We start from the raw sequence: 24440 nt of genomic DNA, 5'->3' as shown, positions 1-24440 counted from the left end.
CAGATGGAGGGGGGGGGCTCACTTTTTCTGAGAATAATCTTTGCTGCAGTTTTAAATAAATTAAAATTTTGATTTGGAAGCTCCCTCCACATTTTTTGTTTGCAGGAAAATACGCAGATTCAAGCATTCAAAAGTAATGTACTGAACAGAAAAGTTACAGGAAGCCTCCTTTATCCCCTACCAAAAAAGGATTGTATAGAGTGTGGTGCTTAGGTTTTTTTGTTTTGTTTTTTGTGTTTGTTTTGTTTTTTGTTTTTTGTTTTTTTTTTTGCTTGTCAACTGATGTTGGAGGTCCCCCATCAATATAAATTGAAGTGGCTGTGTTGTGATTCTATGCATGAGTGCCATGCGCGGATCTAGAGGGGATTAGCCCCCCCCCCCCTACCCTGGGATTTGCAAGGTTATTAAATTTATTTACTAAAGCAAGAAAAAAAGTTACGTAGAAACCCCCTCGGAAAACGCAGACTCCCTGGTAAACGCGAATTTGTGTTAAATTGGTATGAAAAGGCTAAGGTTTGAAGCATTCGAAGTCGTCGGCTACCCCCCCCCCCCCCCCCCCCCCCCCCTCACCGAAATAGGTTTTGAAGTTTGGGCGAGTTTACGGGGGTCTTTTTTTGCATGTCAAGAAATATCTGGGTTGGATATAAATTATTAATAGTCGAAGCATATAGGAAGGGAAAGCAAACTGCCGATGAGAGTTCCACATTCTACCAAAAATTAGCTTTTTTATACCTCTTGTCTAAATAATTTTTGTCCAGATTCCTTACCTGAGAAGGTACATGCATTTGAGAAAGTTCCCAATGTTCCCATTCCTATGATGTAGACTTCACGTTTACATGTATTTTCCTTTCAATTTCGGCGTTTAGGTTTATTTTCTTGTCAAAAGTAAAATTATTATTTTAATTTTTGAACAAGTTTCGACATCCCCGCCTGACAAAAAAAAAATCTTTGATCTGTCCCAAGATCTAATAAATGGTACAGCACAAAATAGATATGACTTTATATCTATTATTGCGCTTACAGATGGTTACAGGAGGAGAGAAAGCGAGAGAGTTCAATGAATAAAAGAGTAATTAAAAATTATCTGTATTCCACCAGGTTTCAAGTTTCCCTACCAAGGTTTTTAAAAGTATCTCCCAAATATTGCAACAGAAATTATTTTTATTTTTTAAAAAACTAGACTGTCAGACAGGGATACTGAATTCTCGAAAGACTTCCTTTAATAATTATAAAACAGCCATGCACATTCCGCAAAAATGTTCATACTTTGTGGTCGGAGTGAGACAATAAAAAATCTTCAAAAATGGAATTGGCAGAAATGTCTGTCTTCCAAGAATATTTAGGTAACGGCCATGTCAATTATTTCTGCCCCCCCCCCCTTAAAATACAAATGCCTCAATATCAGTCTAAAAGGGGGATGTTTTTTCCGCGTGTGTGTTAAAGAACGTACAGATGCACACATAAACTTTTGTATTCTGGTTAAATGTTTTTAAGTCTTGAACTAAATATTTACCGTATATCAAATTACTTGGTTTAGATTTGAGATTAGTACTAAAATAATCAGTTGTAATTGACAAATGAATTTTGCGATGCAAAACAACTGCAGACTATATAAAGAATGTTTATTAGAACTAGATAGACAATTTTCAGTTATACCTTATGAAGCCGTTATAATTATACTTTAGATCCCCCCCCCCCATTTCAGCCGCGCAAATACCACTCTTTTCCACTTGTGATATTTTCCCTGACCAAAATCTGATCAGCACGGACTAAGTGTATCGACGCGCTAGACTGTACGGAGTAGATACAGTGTGTTTATTGAGTTTTTATGGAGTTTATTTCTTTTTTGTGATGCATATTTCAATAAATGGAATTCAGGGTGTATATCACTTGACTTGTGCACATCTTCGAACCGATGCAGTGATCTTATTACCAGGTATGGGTGCGTTTACAGCGTTCGACGCGTTTTCTCGACATGCATCAAAGTCTGTATAAGACCTGCAAATCAAAGACGCTGATGGTTTTGTTCCATTCAAATGATAATAATTTCAAAGTGTGTTTACGGGTTTTAGTGCTTTTTATTTCATGTTTATTCTGCATAAATTGGCGCAGTGTAAAAATGCGTACTCGTGCAACTAAATCTTTCTTTCAAACTTGCATTTTCTTTCTTTTTTTTATTACATTTGATTCAAATCTATAATTATTCAGAAATATGATTATTATGTTGTGTGGTTTTGAAATGTCTTGATCCCATGTGTTTTCAAATGTTTTACCATCGGAGATGTGCACAAGTCGATAGCCAAGCCAAAAAATCATTCAAGTGTAACGAGGGCATTCGGGTATATATCGTTACAATAAGACAAGGTATCTGAGAGAAATATGGCGGAATACGGCCATAGTTGGTATGAAACAAGTCGTACATAAATGAAAAAGTTGCGTTTTTAAGAATTCATGTCAGCTTTAATATGTGGGGGGTTAATATTCAATTCAATTCAATTCTATATTGGCACTAAAGCACAATGACATATTTATATACAGGAATTATATACAGGAATGTGTTGTTAGCCATATATATGTATTGCAAAATATTATACTATTGTTAGCTTGTTTCTAATATCAAAACAGTCTCTGATATATAGACAGATTTGTTTTGTAGATACAAAGTTATGTGGATTAAGCAAACAAGATAAGTTATTAACATCTAGTAACCTTGAATACTTTTTTCTGACATTTTCATACACAGGACAATCAAGTAAAAAGTGTTTTTCATCTTCAACAATAGTTTTACATTGGATAAATGAAAGTATGTTTAAAATTTTCCTAATTTGACAAAAATGTCAAGGATTTTTCCCAATATAGAGGGACCCGGTCCCTGTACCAAAAGGTATTGTGACAGCCCTGATTAGATAGTGTAGATTTTAAATTTTTCAATTGCATCATGACCTATGGGGGTTGGATGGGACAACAATAAAGAATCTTTTTTTTTTACATTGAAATGAAATTGTAAAATCTATAAAAATCTTCTTTTCAACTACCACCGAGCCAGAAAGGTTCAACTTATGTGGAAGCTTCCTGAGGTAGTGTAGATTCAAACTTTTTCAAGTCTTAATTCATTCTTAAGGTAGGGTGGGATGTCTGGGGCCACAGTAAGTATGACAATTAAGGGGGAGGGGCAAATTGGTGAGGAACAGCTGGACCATATTGCTCAGGTGAGCATTGTCGCCCATTGGCCTCTTGTTCCTAAATACCTAAGAATATTGAGCTAATTTGGGTATGTGAGTTTACTTTTGCTGGGATATACATCAAGTTAACATTTTCTTCTGCTTCAGTACTACTGAAATAAATACAATTCTCTAAGAATGCTTCTTAAACTTGATAGGTGTAAATCACCTGTCACCAAGAGTTTTAATCCTATATTTCCACTTCCATTCCTCTGATAGTTGTAATCTTAAGATTGTTTTTAGTGTTATTGAAGATGTCAAAGGGGAAAGGCAATGATGTCCATTAGGATGATCTGAAAATATGAGTATAGGGACATTTGAAATAATTAAGCCACACAATTGAATTTGGGGGAAGATTTCTGTTCAAATAAAGTGGGTGCAAAAAACCAGCTGCTTGCAACAATGTGGGAAGGAAGGAGTATCTTGCATACTGCAAGTTATGTTAAATTGATATTATAAATATGTACTTCTACAGCAAATGATGAATTCTTTGAGCTCTTCACTGATCTTCAAATGTGATGGCTTCAATGATAGGACTGATGCTGTAATCCTGCTGCATTTGTAATTAATGAATATTCAGTGTTTCAGTGTTTTCCTTAAGAACCGGCTACCGGCCAAATTGACTGCTTCAATTGACAAAAATGCCGCGTTGAAATGAAAATTTATTACAAGTTCCACAAAGATTCTGTTCATAAATCTCAGCCCCTAGCCCATCACAACTGATCTCTAACCCTTTACTTTGAAATAAAGGGAAAACACTGACTTTTAAAACAAACAAATTTGTAATAAATATACAGAAAATTTTTCCAGGACAGATTGAAAACATGACTGTATAGTACAGTAATGAATCTTACACAGGAACTTTTTTAAAAAGAATTATTCCAGGAAAATAACAAAGCCCAAACAGCTTTGATCTGCACATATATTACTGGGCAGCATTGTTTTCAGACTGTCACAAACATAATACCTTAGTTGTCATGTCAATTGAATAAAATAATGTATTCCTAAAAAGACATAATTTGCTAGAATATCTCAATTCTCACTTATAACCTTGGAATACTTTCCTTCTTCCTTCTGGACACAAATCTCACAATCCCACAATAGACGATTACCTTATTTTTTATGCCCCTCTTTGAAGAAAGGAGGGTATTTTGGTTTGCTGCTGTCTGTTGGTTAATCAACTTTCTTTGCAGAGGTTGCACATACTGAAATGAAATTTGGTACACAGGTTTTTTTTTACAAGAATATCAAGTCAAGTTCTTTTTGAAACTTTGAAATGTTTTGTTTCACTAAAGCCCCCACATGGAGTATGTAAGTACAATAAAAGTTTAACAAATTAATAACAATTGAACAAATCAACGTATGAACAGATAACAATGATCTTTGATATGGACAGTATTGACAGTTGTCAAAATTCTGTTCTAGGTATGATCATAGACATCGAGCAATTCTGGACAGAGTTATGCCCCCTTTAATTGAAAAATTTCCAATTATTTGGGAGGGGGAGGGGCATAAGTGAACTGAGTGACAGTGAGTGTGAGATGAAAATTTCTTTGAGTGTTTGTTTTCATTAGTTTATAAATTTGTGAGTACCTTGTTTACCACTATATTTATATCATTCATTTGTATCTCAAGGTTCATTTTGAAATATTAGAAATAATTCTTGAGAAAGTAATAGACCCTTTCACGGTGAAAAATGATGTAAAAATTATTGTTTAATTAAAGGTCATATAATTATCTATCAACAAAAACTTCAAATGCCATAAACCAAACACTATTAATTTGCCCTGCAAAAGAGTAGTACCGCAGTTACCATGAAGGGGCTAATAGGGGAAAGCATGTAAAAAAAAAAAAAAAAAAAAAAAAAAAAAAAAAAAAAAAAAAAAAAAAATAATTATAATGAAATGCCATGGATGGATTATTTTGCTTCATTTTCTTTATACTTGAAAAATATTAAAACATTTTATAGGTATTGAGCAAGAATCTCTGGTTTTAATCTTTTTTAGTATACATATATAAGAGGAACTCATTAAAATTTAAAGGTTACAAAGATTTTGATTTCTTTAAGAGAGTCATGTGATGAATACAAAGCGCCAGTTTCTGACTCAACTGTGACTGATTGCTTTTTTTTACTGACACTCTCTTGATGTTAATAAAGTCAATCACATTAAAAACAAATCATAATGGTGGGAAAAATCTTACTGAAATATTGAGTTTTAAAATAATGATCTGACAAAAAAGATCAAAGAATTTTGACAGTAATTTCATAGTCAGTGGTACATGCACTGTGTTGATAACTTGATATAAATTTCTTAAAGTACTAGGAGAGTGTTTGAGAAAGTCAAGGTAGTTTACATGATTTACTGCCTGTATTTTATGCTTGTCGAGTACTTGTACACATGTATTAAATTCAACCTGATGTGCAACAAAAGCTACTTGGGAGAAATTACTTCTCTGACTTCTTAACAAACAAAAAAATAACCATATTTGTAATATTAGGCATAAAAAACAAGCTTTGTAAGTAAGAAGTATTACTATATCTTTAAATATTTGTTTTTCTTAGTAAAGTTTAGTTTAATGATTACGGTATAAAAGTTGTCGTACAGATATAAAACAGAGACGTGATTTTACAGATTTTATGAGGGTCAGATGATGAATACAAAGCGCCAGTTTCTGAATTTTTTGACTGATTGCTTTCTCACTGAGACTCTCTTAATCATGTTAGTAGATATATTTTAACTTAATTTTCCCTATACACATTAGAAAAGATTTAAGTACAAAGTACGTAGATCTCGTGAATTAGCAAAGACCATACATGTTACCTCTAAAGTCTGGATCTTCCCCTCTTTCTTGACAATGATTAGCATACTGAAAATAATGAAAAAAATCTTGTAGAAATATTATGTTTTGTCTACGTAGACTTTGTATTGATATTGCAGATTTATCAAGACCTGTTGGATGGACCTATGAAAGCCTTCAGCACCGAGAGCACCCTGTCTGGTAACTCATTCCAGTATTGAATGATATTATTTTAGACTTGTTAATACATAGATTATCAATTCATCTCAGCATATGATGAATTCATGTAGAGCATGTCACTGATAAATTCTGTGATGGCTTCAATGATAGGCCTGATGCTGTTCCCATTAATACAGAGATTTAAAAGATGATCACTTTTAAACCAATTTAATTCCATTGCATCACTTCCCATTTCAGGATAAACCAGCAGTGCTGCAGCTGTACAGTGTTGGTTCTTGTCTTTAAGCTGAGGTAGGTATACCAATAATGTTTTTAAAAAAACATACTCAAATATATGATCTAGAATAATGGAACAGAGCTTAACCACTGTTATATTTTACCTGTCAAAGTTTAAGGTACACTTGTACAGTTAAATCTGCTTTCATTAGGTATGACTTGCCAGTAACATTTTCACAATTTCATCAAATCAGAAAATTAAAAAAAGTAAGGTTATTGAAGACTAACCTATGTCAAAAGCATTGCTTGATAAAAAGATGTATTTTTAGTCATTATAGTACTGTAAAACAAGAAAATTTGGCGCATACATATTTTAGCACAAACGCAAGTGGGAATGCATTGGCGCAAATAAATTTTAGCGCTTCTACTTGTCAGTAAAATATATAAATGTGATTTTTTTTTTTTTATTCACACCTGTATTTGACTTTGGTTAGTCAAGCATGGAAACACATTAGTACTCCCGTATATCAGTAAACATTCGTTAACTTTGCCGCGGCACGTGTTGCTATCACATGGATGTGATACAATGTTAAAATTTATTTTATTTCCATTTTTAAGTAAAAGAAATGGAGAATTTACTCATTTAAGGTCAAGATCTAGTAAATGACTTTAGACTGATTTTGTGGCGCTAGATCTATTATGACGTCATAATCAATTTCAACCTTCTTTTTCCCGTACATTACGGCTTTTGCAGAATTATGTAGAAAACAGGGTATTTTCATGGCATTCAATTTGAAATCATATGAAGAGTAATCCGGATACCTATATTAGAATTTATATAATTTTAAAGAAGAGGTCATGAACATATAAATTACCATTTTCTGAAAGACTGTAGGCAATCTGGATACATTTCTTTTGTCGAATATGAAAAAAACTCCCATATTCATGACTGGTTTTCTTAATTTCTCATTAAAAATGACTGTGTAAAATATGGTTTTTCTACTTGTTTAACTACAAATTATGACCCGAAACACTTTTTTAGATCAAGCTAAAGTTATAAAGCATTGTCAAAGGAATTTATCTATCAAATTTGATAAATCTGTAGGCATCTTTCATTTACTAGATCTTGACCTTAAATCATATTAAAACATTTGCATGCATCGACAGAAAATTACTTAGATAAAACGTTAATCCTAATCAGGTATTGTCTGAAAGCTCAATCGCCATGCTTGATTGCATTGTATACCTCGAGGCGATAGATGATTGACACGCCGAGAAGCCAAACTTTGAAGGTGCTTATGATAATAAGCGGGTAACAACTACCGGCTTAACAATACTGTAGTTTAATTAAATTATAATTTGGCAGAACTTTCTGTCTTCCGAACAAGTGCAGTGCTATTGTGTATATAACATCCAATGATCCTTCGACATTACGTAATCGCGTGTTCCGGTTTACATGTACTTGTGTAAAAGCTTTGAACACACACAAAAAATGATATTTTAGAAATCCTTTAGCGCACAATAAATTTTAGCGCTCAGGAGCTCTTGCGCCAAAGGTGCTGAAATTAGTAGTGCGCCAAATATTCTCGTTTTACAGTATTTGAAAACAGCAAATGATGAATATCTCGAGAGCATGTCACTGATAATTTGTGATGGCTTCAATGATAGGCCTGATGCTGTAAAACAACAAATATTAGCTTGCAACCATTTCAATGGTAACTGTTTTTACCCTAAGGCTCTGAGTTGAAAATGGGCCCCCCTTTTAGGAATTGATTGTAATTGATCTATCTTCCGTTTTTATTTTGCAGTTCATTAAACTATGGCAAACACTGACTCCCAGACAGAGCTATTAAGATTCGGACCTGTGGGTAAACCGACCTTGACATACAAGGAGCAAGTGACCCCGCATAAAATCTCGCTGCTGATTCTCATCTACGAATATTGTGAACTCAAAAAGAAACAAAATCAGCCCTTCATATTTGGACAGAGTACCCTGGTACCAGAAGAAAGAATATCCGAAAATGAGAAGCGTGACTTTATGACACTGATACTCAAGCTCCTTCAGAGTCCTGATTTATCACTGAAGGATCTACTGGACCAAACTCAGCACATTCTAAAACCCAAGATATCTGATGAATTTATGGACAGATTGAAAGAGTTTTATGAGGAAGACGTTCTTCCATTGATGGATTTCTTCCAGGAGCTGCACAGGATGTTGACGGAACCGATCACCCCGGAGATGCCGGTTATCAGCAGTAGTAGTGTACTGGGCTTGTTCTTCCGTAGAATGATCCTCGTGTTTGATTCTCTATCCTTCAGTCAGGTGACCACCCTCTACAACCAGTTCAAGCGCTATTATGAGGAAGTGAACGCTCCTCCACAGATAGATGAAAGTGAAAACTTTGGGGGTTCCTTAATGGACTCCATCACAAAAGAAACAGAACGCCTGACATGCAGCGCTTTAGGAAGAGAGTCCAGTCATTTGGGACTTGGTCCGGCAAAATCTGAAAGTGGTGGATACTTCTCCCACAAACAAGCTGAGTATTTCATATCCAGGCAAGGATTTCTCTTACAGCACAATGAAAAAGAGGCTCTGAGTCCCAAGGAACTGCAAACTCAAATCTCCAACATGTTACGGTCTAATCCAGCCCTGGCCGAGGCTCACTTCCTCAGCTATATGAACAATCTACGTGTTAAGGAGTATTGTAATGCTCTTCACAATCTCTTCCATTGCTTTGACAGAAACACAAACTTTACAGATGACATTATCACAAATAAAACAGTGGAAGATGATGTCAGCCGCAGATATGCATCACTGAACTTGGCAGGACTTCACTTTCGATTTGGCCACAAGGAGGAAGCTCTGGCAGCTTTGCAGGAAGCAATACGCATGGCTCAAGAGACAAATGATCACGTGTGTCTACAACATGCTCTCAGCTGGCTCCATCGGATAGAGGACTCTGGGAATGCTAGGACAGCAAGCCTGATTGCTCGATCTGTAGAGAAGAGTGAGGAACTAGCTCTACCCAATATAACGTCACTGAGTGTGCAGGCTTTAGCTAAACATAATGCCTTCTCCACAGCCAGACCTTCAAGTGTGATAGAATACATGCTAAAAAGTGACATTCTGAACTGTCAACACTCGCAGCCTCATTTCATGTGTGTTAGCTATGCTCAGAAAGCTGCTCTGTGGCACATGTACGGAAAGAGAGAGAGCTCTTCTATGTGTAGTCAGTTGGTTCTAAATTTAGACACTTCAGAGGGAGGGATCTATCACAATGGTGAGTCAGTTTGTCTGGCTCTGTGTAACCTAGCCAGGATATTTGCTGATGATGGGAACTACTTGTTGGCTTTGGAAGTCATCAACAATGCAAAACAAAGATTTCCACGTCAGACTCAGCACGCTCATTTGTGGATGACATATGAACAAGAGATTTTGTTTGATCGCTCCTTGGTGAGTCATCGAGATGAGCTTGCCTCCCAGGCTCTCACTGGTTTACAAGCATTGGATGAAGACGAGTACTCGCTGAGGTCAGGAATATTCAAGAGAGAGAAAGGAGATGTTAGTGCTTCTCTAGCTACATTGACAAAACTAAGAGAGCGAGTTCAGACAAACTCACACAAATTCAGTCCTGAATTTCCATGCAGGGTGATGCTTGCTCTAGCAGATCTTTACATCCAGACTGGTAACCATATATCAGCCACTCCTCAGATTTTGGAATGCATCACCAAAGCTAAGGAGCATTATCTGGACTATATGCATTCTTTGGCAGCTGTATATTTAGCTTTTGTTCAGTTACTCATGCAGTTACCTGAGAAAGCCCTTGAACTCCTGGATCAGCATATGGTGACAATACTTTCCCATGGAAACTGTTTGGACCGAGCCAGAACTATGTACTGCTACGCTCGGTGCTCAGTGGCAGCTGGCAGCAAACTCAATGAAACAGACAGAAAATCCTCTTTATTATCGGCAGTCAATTTGATGATCAATGTTATAGAATTGTTTAAGAAACTTGAGGCTCATATGAGAGTGAAGGATGCAGTTTACTATTTGGCAAGACTCTACCATGATTTGGGATACACATCAGAGCGGAATAAATGTGCATACGAGTTTAACCAGCTGGACTCGCAGTATCCTACACATAGTCAGGTGTCCGTCCTGCGACTATGATATCATGATAATTATGTTGATTTTTTTTGTTACTGTTGAAGACTATGATGATAAATTTATTTTGTTGATGTTAACATGACTATTAAATTATTAAATTAAATTTATAGTTATTGTGTTCTGTTGTGTAATTTCCATGAATATGAACCCTTGTTGTATAGCTTTGGCCATCATTTAAAATATTTTAATTGTTTGATGTACTCCGACCAACATTTTTCAAGGTGGGTTTTTTTTTACATAGCAGTATTGAACAAATTGAAAACTGTCATAGAAATTGAAGACTCAGAAATTTATTGATGTTTTCATTACACATTCGATAGCTCAACAAACTTTATTTCTACTGCTATAAAAATTTCAATTGAAAGCATCCTATAGAGGTAAATTATATACCTTTATAGCTTTAAAATAAAATTTTCTATTTCTATGGAAATTAATGAAAAAAAAAATAAAAAGTCAAAGTGCAGTGCTGAAAAAAATGATTGGGTAGGGGCAATTTCGACGGGTTGGTCAGAGTACTTCAAACAAATCATCTTTTATTGTTGGCCTTTGGTCACTCTAAGATTTTTCAGTGACTGTCATAATTCCATATATCTTAGCTTAATTAAACATCATTGGATTAAACAATTCTTTGTAAGTGTGAATTCATTAAGTTAAGCTTAAGCATATTCTACTGGGAAAGTCTTATGTCCAACAGTCAGCAAGAAATAACTTGCAGACATTGTAGTGTGGAATTTATAAATACATGTGAGATTGAATTTTATTTGGAATTGATAAATGAAGCAGAATTGAATAAATTAAGGGAAGAGACTAGGTTCTTGGACAATTGTTATGGCCAATAACCTGTAGACAGATCATTTTAATTCACACAATTTTAAGTCAGCTGAGTTTTTAAATCGGTTGCCAGTGGGTTTTTTTCGAGAATTTTTATTTTTGCAAGTATTAATTTTGCAACTGTTTTAGAGACTTATGGATACTGTGCTGTAAATACAAATGCATGACCATCAAACCTTGAATTGTCAGTTGATGCATCTTAAGCCTTAGTTAATATAAACCAAAAAGTATGTCTTGGTATCGGCTAGACCTTCTTTAGAAGTTTTAAATTATGGAAATATTTCAGACACAGTTAAACTTTGATATCTCGAATACCATTGATCCATATATCAAAGTGATTCTGAATCGCCTCTTTGACCCCTGCCAGTATACAAACATGTGAATGTGAATATTTAAACCAAACCCTTCACAGTGGAAGGGTGAGGTGTCAACAATAAAGATTAGAGGGCTTACAAAAGGTCTTACGACTTAAAGTCCAAAAACTTAAGTTGATTGTATTGAATTTAATTATGCAAAATTAATGAATCTGTTTCAAATTGCCAGTGAATAGGTATCTTTCGACCTACAAACCTTTGAAAAAGATTAAAAGCATTTTCTATTTAATATAAATGAGAAAGTTTAAAATTTTGAACAAAGTTGTAAGTTTTTTGTAAAACAGGCACCAGGATTGCATGTACTTGGAAATGCAAGGTTATGTATGTAAAAAATGTTTTCAAGATTAACAGGACCAAAATCATTTGGAAGTTGTGTGGATTTTTTTTTTTTTTTTTTTTTTTTTTTTTTTTGAGTTACGCATCTTTGATTTAGGATGGGGCAGTACTCCTACAAGTAAGAGCCTTGGTTTGCGTCCCTGCGCTCCTTATATACCTTTGAGCTACACATCGCCAAGTCGAAATTATCTCGCTGTGAACCTCTAGCATGCCGGAGTAGGGCATAAAGGTGCTTGGAAACAGATTTGAAGTTAAAATTTTCTCACATTTTTGGTATAATATATGACACATGTTGCTCTAGCATTTTAAAGGTAAATAATTAAATGACAAAATTTCTACTTTTCTTAAGTATTCTAAGGATAAAGTTTACTTTGTGAAAGTGACGTAAGTGCAAAGAAGTGTGACAAACGTGATCCGAAATTCGTAGTTTCAATTAATTTACAAAAAAATGGTTTTTTTAATTGTATTTCCCTGTGAAATGCTGTTTAAGTTTATAAATGATATTATACCGAAAATTTGAGAAAATAACTTTAAATCCATGTCCAATCACCTCTAATTTATATAAGTGATAAAAGTAGGTGATTACATTAACTTTTAAAGTAAATTTTTCACATAGGCCTAATGCATGGAAACTAGAAAAATCTTTTGATATTCTGCAGAACAAGGCCTTGTTCATCATATTGAAGTATTCCTATTTGAGGATTCAAGTTCTATTAAATCAAATTCTGTGGGGCTGAAATGGACTCTTAAGTTTTCATGGAAATTAAGAGGGGGATATGCAAGATCAATTTGAGAATCAGGTGAATGTTGTGGCCAATGGGCCATTGGTTTATGAATGTTCATTTTACATGAGTTAGAAGGCCCACTTGTATCTTAAATATTTTTTTTCTGAAAATTCTTACCCTGGAATACTTGTAATCAGACAGATAATATTGAATTCACGATATAAAAATGTCACTTGACGTTAGATCCGGAAATTTTAGAGTTGCCCTTTTCTCATTAGATTAGGCTAACCGGAAGTGAATCATTGTCGACAACCATAAACAAAAAGATTGTCATGTCGATGGTTTTAAATTTGCAATAACTTATCAATCACTATTCTGAATGATTGAAATATGGCCGAAGATATAGACGATTTGCTGGAAGAGGTTGAGTCGAAATATTTGACGAAGGACATTAAAAAGGGGAGGACTGTGAACAATCAAAAAGAGAAAAGGTGATTTAATCATCATATGTGCTTATTGAAGACTACATAGTTCTTTCATATTGCAGGGTTTAACACATAAATGGAATGAACTAATTTGGAAAGATTTAAAAACTGTCGCAGAAAACAACCACTAAATACCTCGTTTTTCCTTGGCTGTTCTTAGATTAGTGTATTCACAGGGTCTTGGTAAATAAATATTCTTGAACAGAATCATGTGGTGGTCAGACGAAATCCAGTCAAAGCGCTCCCTAATAAAACCGTCCCGGTCAAAGTTTCCCCCGATTTTGGTCAAAGCGTCCCCATATTTTATTTCAAAATGCCCAAATCACATCATTTTGGTCAAAGCGCCCTTTATAGAATATTTACAGTAAAATGATGTTAAATCAAAACCGCCCCCAAATATTTGTTGAAGCGTCTGTCTTTCAGAAAATGCGCCCCTTTTTTTTATGTTCTCAAGCACCCTGTTTACGTTTTTTTCTTTAAAAAAAAATCGTATCTAAAGTTAACCGCCCCCAAGCAATGGTCAAAATTTTAACAATTTTGGTCAAACCATCCCCCATTTTTGGAATATAATTTTTTTCAATTAATATATTTTTACAAAAATGTTACGGAATAAAACTATTTCGTATTTATGATATTATCATTGTTTTGCAGTTACCTGAAAAGAAGTAAAAAAAATATATTAAGGGGCGCTTTCACCAAAACCAGGGTATGCTTAGACCATTTCTTGGGGAGTGACAGTAAAGATTTGGTTATATAAAGATATACTTTTCTATAAAAATATGTTAAAGGGGGCTTTGACCAAAACAAGGGGACGCTTTGACCATTTCTTGGGGACAGTAAAGATTTGTTTATATAAAGATATTTTTTTCTATAAAAATATGTTAGGGGGCGCTTTGACCAAAATCAGGGGGCGCTTTGACTAAAATCAGGGGACGTTTTGACCAATATTTGGGGGTGGTATTTTTTGTATAAAAATATGTTAGGGGGCTCTTTGACCAAAATCAGGGGATGCTTTGACTAAAATTAGGGGACGCTTTAACCAGGACATTTTTATTAGGGGGCGCTTTGACTAGCTCCCGGTCAGACAGGTTCGATTGCTGGTGACCAGATAACTTATTTAGTAGAGCACCTAACTGGAGGGTCAGGGAGCATGGGTTTGAATCCTTAGTTCTATGGTTAGCTAAATTATTCTCTTTTCTCGTTACATTTCTCTTTTCTCGTAACATTTGGTGCGGTAATCTCTGCAAGATTCGTAAAGAGTAAGACTAAAAATTTTGGTCTGGTGTCACTACAAATCTCATTCAGGGTTTAGTGTTCAGGCTTCCACCAATTTTTTCAATTAATATGGTCTGAAAAGAATTGGTAAACCTTTTTGCTTTTGACATCATTTTAATCAATTCCCAGGTAATTACCATAAAACTTCTTTTTTTTACCTCTGAAAGGTTTAAATCCAATAAAATATAAAGTTGTTGATTTTTTATGGCAATGTGCTATTTCAGTATTTGTAACCTCTGATGCTGAAGATTTCCAGCAATAATCTGCTTTAAATTCTTCGTACTATGGTTCATTTTTATAGGACATTTCATATTATCTTTTCCATTTTTAGGGATAATGAATATGACATAGATGATTTACTGGATGACATACAAGTAGAACCTATTCCAAAGGTAAGATATTTAGAAAGGGAATTCATATATTGTAGTACATGTATTTTAATGTTAATCAAACATGTACGTGTACAAGTTAGCAATATCATTAATGGCATCAATAACACTGTATATTTATCATATTTATCAGTAAAAATGCAATCATTATGTTTAAATTGAAGGTTGTAGAATTTTCCTTAAGGATTTGTGTTGGTGTGCAGTATAGGCCAATTTCATTAAATTGTGAATAAGCACTTATTCTAAAGATTATTATTTATTTGGCGCAAATGAATAAAACGTTACTTTTTGTTTACACTGATAATTCATTTATTTGCTGGCTTTTAGATCTTTCCAGCAATATATCAGATTTCCATCCCACCTCCATTCTCATTAACAATGATAATTTGTTTATTTGCAGGCTTCTAGATCTGTTCCCAACAATATATCAGATTTCCGTCCCACCACAGGAAGAAAGTAAGAATGGAAATGTACAGTGTGTAAACTACATGTACAGGTCAAACAAATCGAGATAAAATACAAATACACTATGTTGTTTTAAAGCTCCATAGGGTACAAAGTCATTAAGTGGGCAGCTGCTTGAAGGTCACATCTGATTCTCAACAAAAATTCTTACTCATTTCTAAGGCTGTTCAGCATAAGTTTCTCATCAGGGCCATTTTTTAATCAAATCAGACAGAGACTGTTTTATGTTTCACATTTCCAAATTGAATTGAATGATTGTAGTCACTCATACTCACTTATGACTATGATAAGATGTGGTCATGATATTAAGATCATTTTGAATTCATAGTTTATGAGAATGTTACATCTGATTCTCAACAAAAATTCCTATCATTCCTAAGTAAATAAAGTAATAATGACATAGCCATTATAATCAGGGCCCTTCTTTTATCACTGCATGAAGATTGTTTCTCAAGTTTCATTTCTCAGCTTCATCAAGGCTGATAGAGCCCATTAGTTTTATTGATTTTATTGTAAGCTTAATTTAGTTTCTTTACTCTTCACTTGTAAACTACCCGGAATTATTCCATGTACTGCTAATTAAGATTGTGAGGTGATTTTACAGGTGCTTCCCAGTGTATCTTGGTGGTTCAATGTGTTCTCAGGGCATGGCAAGTTCCGTAAGCCAAAGGTAATATTATATACATTGAATGACACAAAGTGTTCAGCCTATATTTGTTTTGTGATGATGATAAAAATGAAATAATGCTATAAAATTTATGCTGCAAATAATACATAGTTTCAACAAATTTTTAAAGAACATTTTTTCTGTTTAACTATATAGTTACTTGTATTTTTCCCTTATTTCTTTTCCGTGTTGCTGGATGAACCCATCCCCCCCCCCCCTTTTAAAAAAAATTAAAAGTATCTTTCATCCTCCCCAAAAAATGAGTTATTGTGAAATAAATGGAGATTATGGACAGTATTCAAGCTCAAAAGTCCATAAAACGATACAAAATAGGAGCAGAGCAAATATGGACCTCCAAAACATCAGAGATGGGATCAGGTGTCATGGAGGAGTGACTATCCCCTGCCAACCAGTCACACCTGCCTTGTGCTCCTTATCATGATCAGGAAATAATGGAAAAATCCATTGACAATTCAGTGTATATGATAATGGCCTAACAATTTGTATTAAAAAAGTCAGTTAGCATTTGATTTGTTAAATTGAATTTGCTGACAAGGTCACATTGTATTGACCATAGAACTTAGGTAATGATAACTATAAACAAGACTGCTGAAATTCTTCTTTGAGCAACTTGTTTGTCAATAACTTACATCGATTTAAGAACTGACTGTTTTTCCCCATTGGAAATTTCTTCAATTAAGAGATGAAAAATATTTGAAATTTCACTTTGGTAATAAACTTCCTCTAATTGCAAGAAAGTATGTATCCCCCAAAAATAGCAATTATGAAGAAATCATCTGATATAAAGAAAATTACTTTAAAGATTTGGTTTTGCATTGCCTTTACTGCATTTCATTTTTATTTTGTAGGGCATGTGATAAGCTACGTTGTACTTCATGTGACTTCAAAGTGTGTTCATTTGATAATTTTGAATGGAGTAGCGAGACTGACTATTTGTTCCTCCGGAATAATGCTCCAGACTATGATAGACTAAAGACAAATATGGTACCTAAAAAAGGTATAAGTTATCAGCATATACATTATGTACACATTATTTTGTCATTGTAGCAGGGTGTACCAAGTAGTTAAAACTGCCTAAATAATCTGAATGTGATACTTGGGTGACTATAGGCCTTTTGTAATGATTGGCTAGCAATTCCATAAAGTACACTGCTTTTAAATAATTATGGAGCAGTCAATGATTTTAGGGTTCCTCCCACCAATACATATATATATAAATCTTTGTTTTCTGTTATTACAGGTTCCCGTGCCTACTGCTGTCAGTGTAGTCACCGCTCAGTCACAGATATAACAAAGTTAGGTGACCCTCAACTCAAATGGGTGTGTGGCAAGCACTGACGTTCAACTCTGCTCTCAATTTCACCAAGTGGATTAATTATTATTACCTGTACTGCTCACCTGTTTGTGTGACTCCTGTTACATGTACATGTATTTCTAATTGTGCATGAGAGAATCAAGTATTGATTCAAGTTTCACTGAACAATTTTGAATATATTGATGTAAATTTTTTAAAACTGTACATGTTTATACATTGTTGTTTTGTTAAAACAAAGTATTTATGTTCATTTTGAAAATTGTCATATCATGTTTGGTAAAACACCATCATGAAAAAGGTTGTTCATCATGAAAAAGGTTGTACTTGTCAAATTAAACTAGTCACAGCAAATTAAGGTTAACGATAAATTATTAGTTATCTTTTCCTTTCACATTGTCAAGAAAATAGATTAGAAGTTTTAAGTGACTTTAGCCCATGTAACTTAATGCTTGTCAGTGACTTGTTGGCATCTTTGCGTTCACTTTATGTAGACTGCAGTTGTAGAACTATATGGAAAGGAAGCATTAAGATGTCTGTCACCTTCATGGAAACCAACTTATCAAATATTTTGTCCATTCCTAAATTGAAAATTATTTTTTCACTTGTGAATATCAGAAGAAAAAAAACTAAGTGAATGTTTATGATGAGAGAGGCTGCCTTAATTTCCAAAACTGATATTCATTGCTTCTAGCTAGTTAGGTGTTTCTGGAGTAAGAAAGGGCTGGATTGATCATAAAGTGAAGTGCACAACATCTTCAAAAGTCTTAGTCTAATATAATTTTTAAATTGCTATTCAATGGATGCTATAAAAAGTTGAATTATACTGCGGTCAAAATTAAGTCTATGAGCCTTTTGTCAAAAGTATGATTGAAAGATTGATTTACAAAAGAAAGAGAACTTATCAATAAATGTAGGCACCATCGATCAAGCTTTTTACAAGCTGTATTAATTTGTGTATTCTGCATAATAATAGTATTTTATGAAGGTTGTGAATATTACATCAGTATTGTATACAGTTGAAATCTTGTAAATTTTGATACATGTCTGTATATTTAGTAATCTTTATCAATTTTACTGGGTGTACAATGCTTATAAGATACAAAATATACTAGTATCTTTTCTATTTAAAATCATTTCAGTCTGCTGAGAAACAAAGACGAATGGTCTATTAAATTTGTCCTATTTTGTTCATTGACTAGCAATTTGAGTGTGTAACTTGTTACGAAGTAAAATATCTCACTGTTTTTTGGCTTCTGCTTCATTGCTTTAAAAGAATATGCAGTATGTTCGTGCTTCATTTATGCTCAGTTATATCAACTTCATTATAATCCATTGAAAAATTTTCACCATTATGGTACATCCTAATTTTTTATGGTCTTAAACTAGAGCTAAAAAATAAAGTACTACTTCTATTATAATTTACGCAGCTCTTTAAATCTTGCCCTCAACTCTGGTTACTCTAAACCAACTTTTATTCGCATTGACTTTATTTCGGGATTTACCAGGGGTAAACTAGTTTGTGACGAATACAGACCTGTTTACCCATATCGTTGTCTCTCAGTATTTTTAATTTGATATGTTCGTGAGATTTGGCATTTGCCAGTAAGATTTCACTTTCCATTGATTTTACATATATTAATAGAGAACAACTGCTTTTCAGATTACAAATTCTTGGTTTAACAACAGGGTCTGTGTCATTTTAGAATACCACAGCATTTTGGCAATCTGACATCACTTATGTGTTTGAAATCTTTCTCTTTTTTGCGATTAAAAAGCGTGAAACTAAAACAAATCATGACAAAAACTGCTTGCTTAATTCCAAACGAACATATTTCCGATTTCCATAAAAGCAAAATATGAGACGTATTTTAGACTTAAAATCCGTACAAAATACGTCGAAATCGTAAGAGTAAACAGGCCTGCAAATAATTTTCGCTATCAAGCCTTTTTTGGATCTGTTGCTAATAAACACATACTTTAAGGACCGGTTTGCAGCGAGAAACATCCGAGATGAGGAGGCTCTCGCAAACCTTGCAAATATTTTTCGCACACGAATAAAAGTTGGTTTACAGTCACATGCCCACGTAAGCAATAAGCCCTCTGACACCTCTTTGTGGGATTTGGAAAATAAGCAATGTTGTTTGGGGTTTTTTTTATTTTGAGAAGTTATTTTTCATTAAAATCAAATTTGTCCTTCTGGTATTTATGACCTAAGTTTCTGTTTTAAAATACAGCAGAATGTGAATAGCAAGTTTAGCAACTTCATGTATATGTTTAACTTAAAATTATTTGGTAGAAATGACATTGGGAAAATTAACACATTCAATTAAGAAAATAGGGTACTTTTTTGAATTTGGAATGGGGTCTTTAACCAGCCCTGGAAATGCAATATCCCTTCTGTGAGGGGATAAGAAGTTCTAGGAACATTAAATAGCACACCTGAAAAAATTAGAATAGAATTAAATATATAAATTTATTTGAACAATTTTCATTGACCTGTACAAAGAATATGGTACAGAGTTGCTTGATTTGACAATGTTGTTTTATTTGACAAAATGAGCATAAACTATATTTAACCTCACTGTGAAAAAGTTAATGGTTGTGATGAGGATAAAATTTCAGATCTGTATGAACAATCTATACACAGTGATCCATCTGCTTAGTGATGGTTAACAAAATGACACATGAGCGCGGGAACGTTTTGTTTGATATTTTGAAGTTAATGTCGTACAAAAACAATATAGGCAAATGTTTTGGACAGGAATCTGCTGCAGCATCCCTCTAGAGTCCTGAATAGTCGTCAGTCTCAACTACGCAATGCTGAAAAATACAGTAAACTTTATCACATCTGTATAAAAGGTGAAAAATAAAGTAAACCTAATGGCCCTGGGGAAAAAAGAAACTTATGATCTAAATCATGTCCATTTCATGCTTTCAATTTAAAACACATTTCTTCTTAAGTGTACATGTTTGCGTCAATATAATCAATTAATTTCAATGGAATATCTTTCCTGTTAATTTTCTAATATAGCAGTTGCAATAGTTCAGGAACTGAAATGTTGGGTCCATAATTTCCTATTCATCCCTACAGAACACAGCTTCTGCAATACATCCTCATTTCCTGGGAGATTATTGACTTTGGAAGAATCCCTGATAACCTACCTTTCTATGAGGCTTTCCCTCATTTCTGTGGAGATGGCGCTGGGAGTTCTGTCCCCTAGCTTAAACACGCTCTCTATCACTGATAACTCTGTACTGGTCGTGTCCAGTCCACAGAAGGCTATCCAATCATTGACAACCATACCAGCCCCAATTACGTCACTCCCTCTGTTCACAGAACCAGCCTACAATCAACATTTAAAAGTGTACGAATTTTTTTTTTTAATGAAGGAATACATACATTGATCTTTAAAAAATCAAGGGTTTTAAATGTAGAATACAGTTTGAAAAGTTCCATTCTTCTGAATAATTAAAAGTTATGATTTGGTAGCAACTTACAACAAGAGGTACTTGTAAAAGAGAGGATAACTCTTCAAGGTCTTCTATTGATGTTTTTGGATGGACCTATGAAAGACGAAAAATGTCTAATTAAAAAAAATCTTCCAAACTTTATTGAGATTAAATGCTTAGTATCTGGAAATTAATATCCTTGCACATCAAATTTTCAAGTATAAACTTTTCATAAATATACTCAAGTTGCCACTTTTTAGAGAGCTTTTGAGAAGGCACCGGCAGACCGAAAGTTTTACATAGGATTCTTTAAAAATCCTCAGGTGAGCGATGTGGCCCATGAGCCTCTTGTTTGAATTTGGAAAACCAGCCCTGGTCATTGTATAACTAACCAGCCCTCCTTGATTACTGATTGTTGTGTACGTGCCCACTAACACATTGTCATTACTTACTAGCCCTCCTTGATTACTGATTGTGCTGTATGTACCCACTAACACATTGTCATTACTTACCAGCCCTCCTTGGTTACTGATTGCGCTGTATGTGCCCGCTAAAACGTTGTTACTTACCAGCCCTCGTTAGTTACTGATTGTGCTGTATGTGCCTACTTTGTCTTTACTTACCAGCCCTCCTTGGTTACTGATTGTGCTGTACGTGCCCACTAACACTTTGTCATTACTTACCAGCCCTCCTTGGATACTGATTGTGCTGTATGTGCCCGCTTTGTCTTTACTTACCAGCCTTCCTTGGTTACTGATTGTGCTGTAAGTGCCCACTTTGTCTTTACTTACCAGCCCTCCTTGGTTACTGATTTTGCTGTATGTGCCCACTTTGTCTTTACTTACCAGCCCTCCTTGGTTACTGATTGTGCTGTATGTGCCCATTAACACTTTGTCATTACTTACCTGCCCTCCTTGGTTACTGATTGTGCTGTATGTGCCCGCTTTGTTTTTACTTACCAGCCCTCCTTGGTTACTGATTTTGCTGTATGTGCCCACTTTGTCTTTACTTAAAAGCCCTCCAACTGGTTACTGATTGTGCTTTTATGTGCCCATTAACACTTTGTTAAAAAACTTACCTGCCCTCCTTGGTTACTGATTGTGCTGTATGTGCCCGCTTTGTTTTTACTTACCAGCCCTCCTTGGTTACTGATTTTGCTGTATGTGCCCACTTTGTCTTTACTTACCAGCCCTCCTTGGTTACTGATTGTGCTGTATGTGCCCACTTTGTCTATACTTACCAGCCCTCCTTGGTTACTGATTGTGCTGTACGTGCCCACTAACACATTGTCATTACTTACCAGCCCTCCTTGGTTACTGATTGTGCTGTATGTGCCCACTTTGTCTTTACTTACCATCCCTCCTTGGTTTCTGATTGTGCTGTACATGCCCACTAACACATTGTCATTACTTACCAGCCCTCCTTGGTTACTGATTGTGCTGTATGTGCCCGCTAAAACATTGTCATTACTTACCAGCCCTCCTTGGTTACTGATTGTGCTGTATGTGCCCACTACCACTTTGTCATTACTTACCAGCCCTCCTTGGTTACTGATTGTGCTGTACCTGCGCACTAACACATTGTCATTACTTACCAGCCCTCCTTGGTTACTGATTGTGCTGTATGTGCCTGCTTTGTCTTTACTTACCAGCCCTCCTTGGTTACTGATTGTGCTGTATGTGCCCCCTTTGTCTTTACTTACCAGCCCTCCTTGGTTACTGATTGTGCTGTATGTGCCTACTAGCACGTTATCAGCCACGGTCTGACGGAATACCTCCACCCCCAGAACATCTGTCACTATCTCCTCTGTCTCCTACAACATACAATAAACCATGAAAACTTGTCCAATCCAAATGTTGTGTATTCTGAAATACTTATATGGTCTAATTCAAACTAGGTTGCTTTCAATAAAATTAATTGCTTAAAGGAAAAACAAGGTCAGAAATTTAATTCTGTGTTTAAAACTCACATTTCATATATAAAGAAAAGCAGCATCTTATAATAGTGCACTGCTACTAACAAAAGTTTTAAGTTTGATATCAGTTTTAATGCAGATGGGATACTGAATTTATGGACCGATATGAGTAAGAATTTCTTGAAATATGTATTAAATCATTCACAAAAAAGCAAAATGAATAGAACGTAATTATCATGCACTTTTCCCCCCTTAATTAAGCACCTACTCTGTCAAGATCAGGGTGAACTAAAGCCACATAATCATTGCAAGTGACCACATTTCCAAGGGCAGACAATCGCTCCTCTACTCTCTGAATTTTCACACTGTCTGGTAAAGAGTTCCGAATGTGCTGTAATTCCTGATCTGTTGTTGAACTTGGCACTAATAATCCATTTTTGTTTCCTGCAAACACAAATTTAACTTCATCGTGTTTACAGTGATTTAATATGTTTATACCAATTTATTTGCCCCTGAGTTATAAGCACAATGAGTCAGTTCACTATTAATTAATATACAAATAAATACAAGTAGAGTCTCATCCTGACACCAATTATCCGCAGGTTTCACCTTCTGAATGAAATTCGAGGGGAACAATACATATTTTCCTGATTTTTTTTTTTTCCATTATAATAAAGAATATGCCCCTTATATAATATAATCTGATTTTCTTACCTACACACATTCGTCCAATGATTCTGCATCCTGCTAAGCTACAATGTACCACTGGTATGGCTTCAGACAATTCCCCTTCGAAGACACTAAACAAAACAAAACTTTAAAACATAGATAATGCTATCAATGGTTACAATATCTATCAGATTAACTTATTTTCACTCAATATCAAAGAAAATAACTGTCTTTACCGTTCGCTTAACACTGACTAAAATAGACACTTGTGTAGGCTACCCTACAAATGATTTTTTTTAAGCCTAAATTCTTATCAGCATTTTACCTGTAGAAGTTCTCTGATCCCCCGATCGCAACTAGACAGTAGGCGTTTGTCAGTTTAGAAAACACACCTACTTCATTATTTCCTTCAAACTGAGCACGCACGGCCATTACAAAACTAACGTGTTATCGTCTTCTCCTCTATTTATAACCGTCAGAGATTGTGAAACTTATTTTTGATTTCCACTAAACTGTGCAATACATCGTGGTCCAAAGTTGTGAATTACGTCATCAGTTTTGGTGTCGTTTATCAATATTTAGAATTGAAAAGTGATAAAACGCAAAGCATCTTAGAAACGGTACTACGAATCACCGGAATGCCCCGTAATCACCGAAATGCCCCAAGAAGTCACCGGAATGCCGCCGAAATGCCCCTTATTTTGTTATATATAAACAAAAAATTAATAAATATTGATGATTTTAACTGTTCTAGAGCCTAGATACCGAATAAAAATTTCATAATTTTAGCGTAAGTATTTTTATTTGAACAGAAGATTGTGCATGTTATAGTATCTAAGAAAGATAACTCTCACTGATTAAAAGCACGTGCAAAAATAGACATTTTTAATTTTTCCTTTGTTTTCTTTTTAAAATATATTTTAAACAATAAGTCGAATT

The 24440-nt window shown here is 34.7% G+C and overlaps 3 protein-coding genes across 3 annotated transcripts; 2 read left to right on the top strand and 1 right to left on the bottom strand.

Annotated features, from left to right (window-relative positions):
* Positions 1-6440: 6440 nt before the first annotated feature.
* On the top strand, positions 6441-10687 carry LOC134269447 (anaphase-promoting complex subunit 5-like). Its single transcript, XM_062751641.1, has 2 exons — positions 6441-6491; positions 8225-10687. Exon 2 carries the CDS (start codon positions 8236-8238, stop codon positions 10585-10587), a length of 2352 nt encoding a protein of 783 aa, XP_062607625.1. The 5' UTR covers positions 6441-6491; positions 8225-8235; the 3' UTR covers positions 10588-10687.
* A 2466-nt stretch (positions 10688-13153) lies between these two features.
* Positions 13154-17875, top strand: LOC134269435 (cilia- and flagella-associated protein 418-like). The gene is made up of 6 exons (XM_062751629.1): positions 13154-13341; positions 14942-15002; positions 15400-15455; positions 16069-16134; positions 17001-17149; positions 17393-17875. Exons 1-6 carry the CDS (start codon positions 13241-13243, stop codon positions 17488-17490), a joined length of 531 nt encoding a protein of 176 aa, XP_062607613.1. The 5' UTR covers positions 13154-13240; the 3' UTR covers positions 17491-17875.
* A 2339-nt stretch (positions 17876-20214) lies between these two features.
* On the bottom strand, positions 20215-24067 carry LOC134269434 (eukaryotic translation initiation factor 6-like). The gene is made up of 7 exons (XM_062751628.1): positions 23827-24067; positions 23547-23632; positions 23101-23276; positions 22620-22730; positions 20966-21031; positions 20630-20811; positions 20215-20287 (listed from the first exon to the last, which is right to left on the bottom strand). The coding sequence occupies exons 1-7, from the start codon at positions 23931-23933 to the stop codon at positions 20278-20280; spliced, it is 738 nt and encodes a 245-aa protein (XP_062607612.1). The 5' UTR covers positions 23934-24067; the 3' UTR covers positions 20215-20277.
* Positions 24068-24440: the final 373 nt, after the last annotated feature.

Source organism: Saccostrea cucullata, unplaced genomic scaffold (assembly GCF_032062105.1).
Source record: "Saccostrea cucullata isolate Sc308-1 unplaced genomic scaffold, CSIRO_AGI_Scuc_v1 ctg182, whole genome shotgun sequence".
In the NCBI taxonomy this organism is placed as follows: domain Eukaryota; kingdom Metazoa; phylum Mollusca; class Bivalvia; order Ostreida; family Ostreidae; genus Saccostrea; species Saccostrea cuccullata.
The sequence above is the reverse complement of the archived record's forward strand: the minus strand, read 5'-3'. Positions and strand labels throughout refer to the sequence as shown.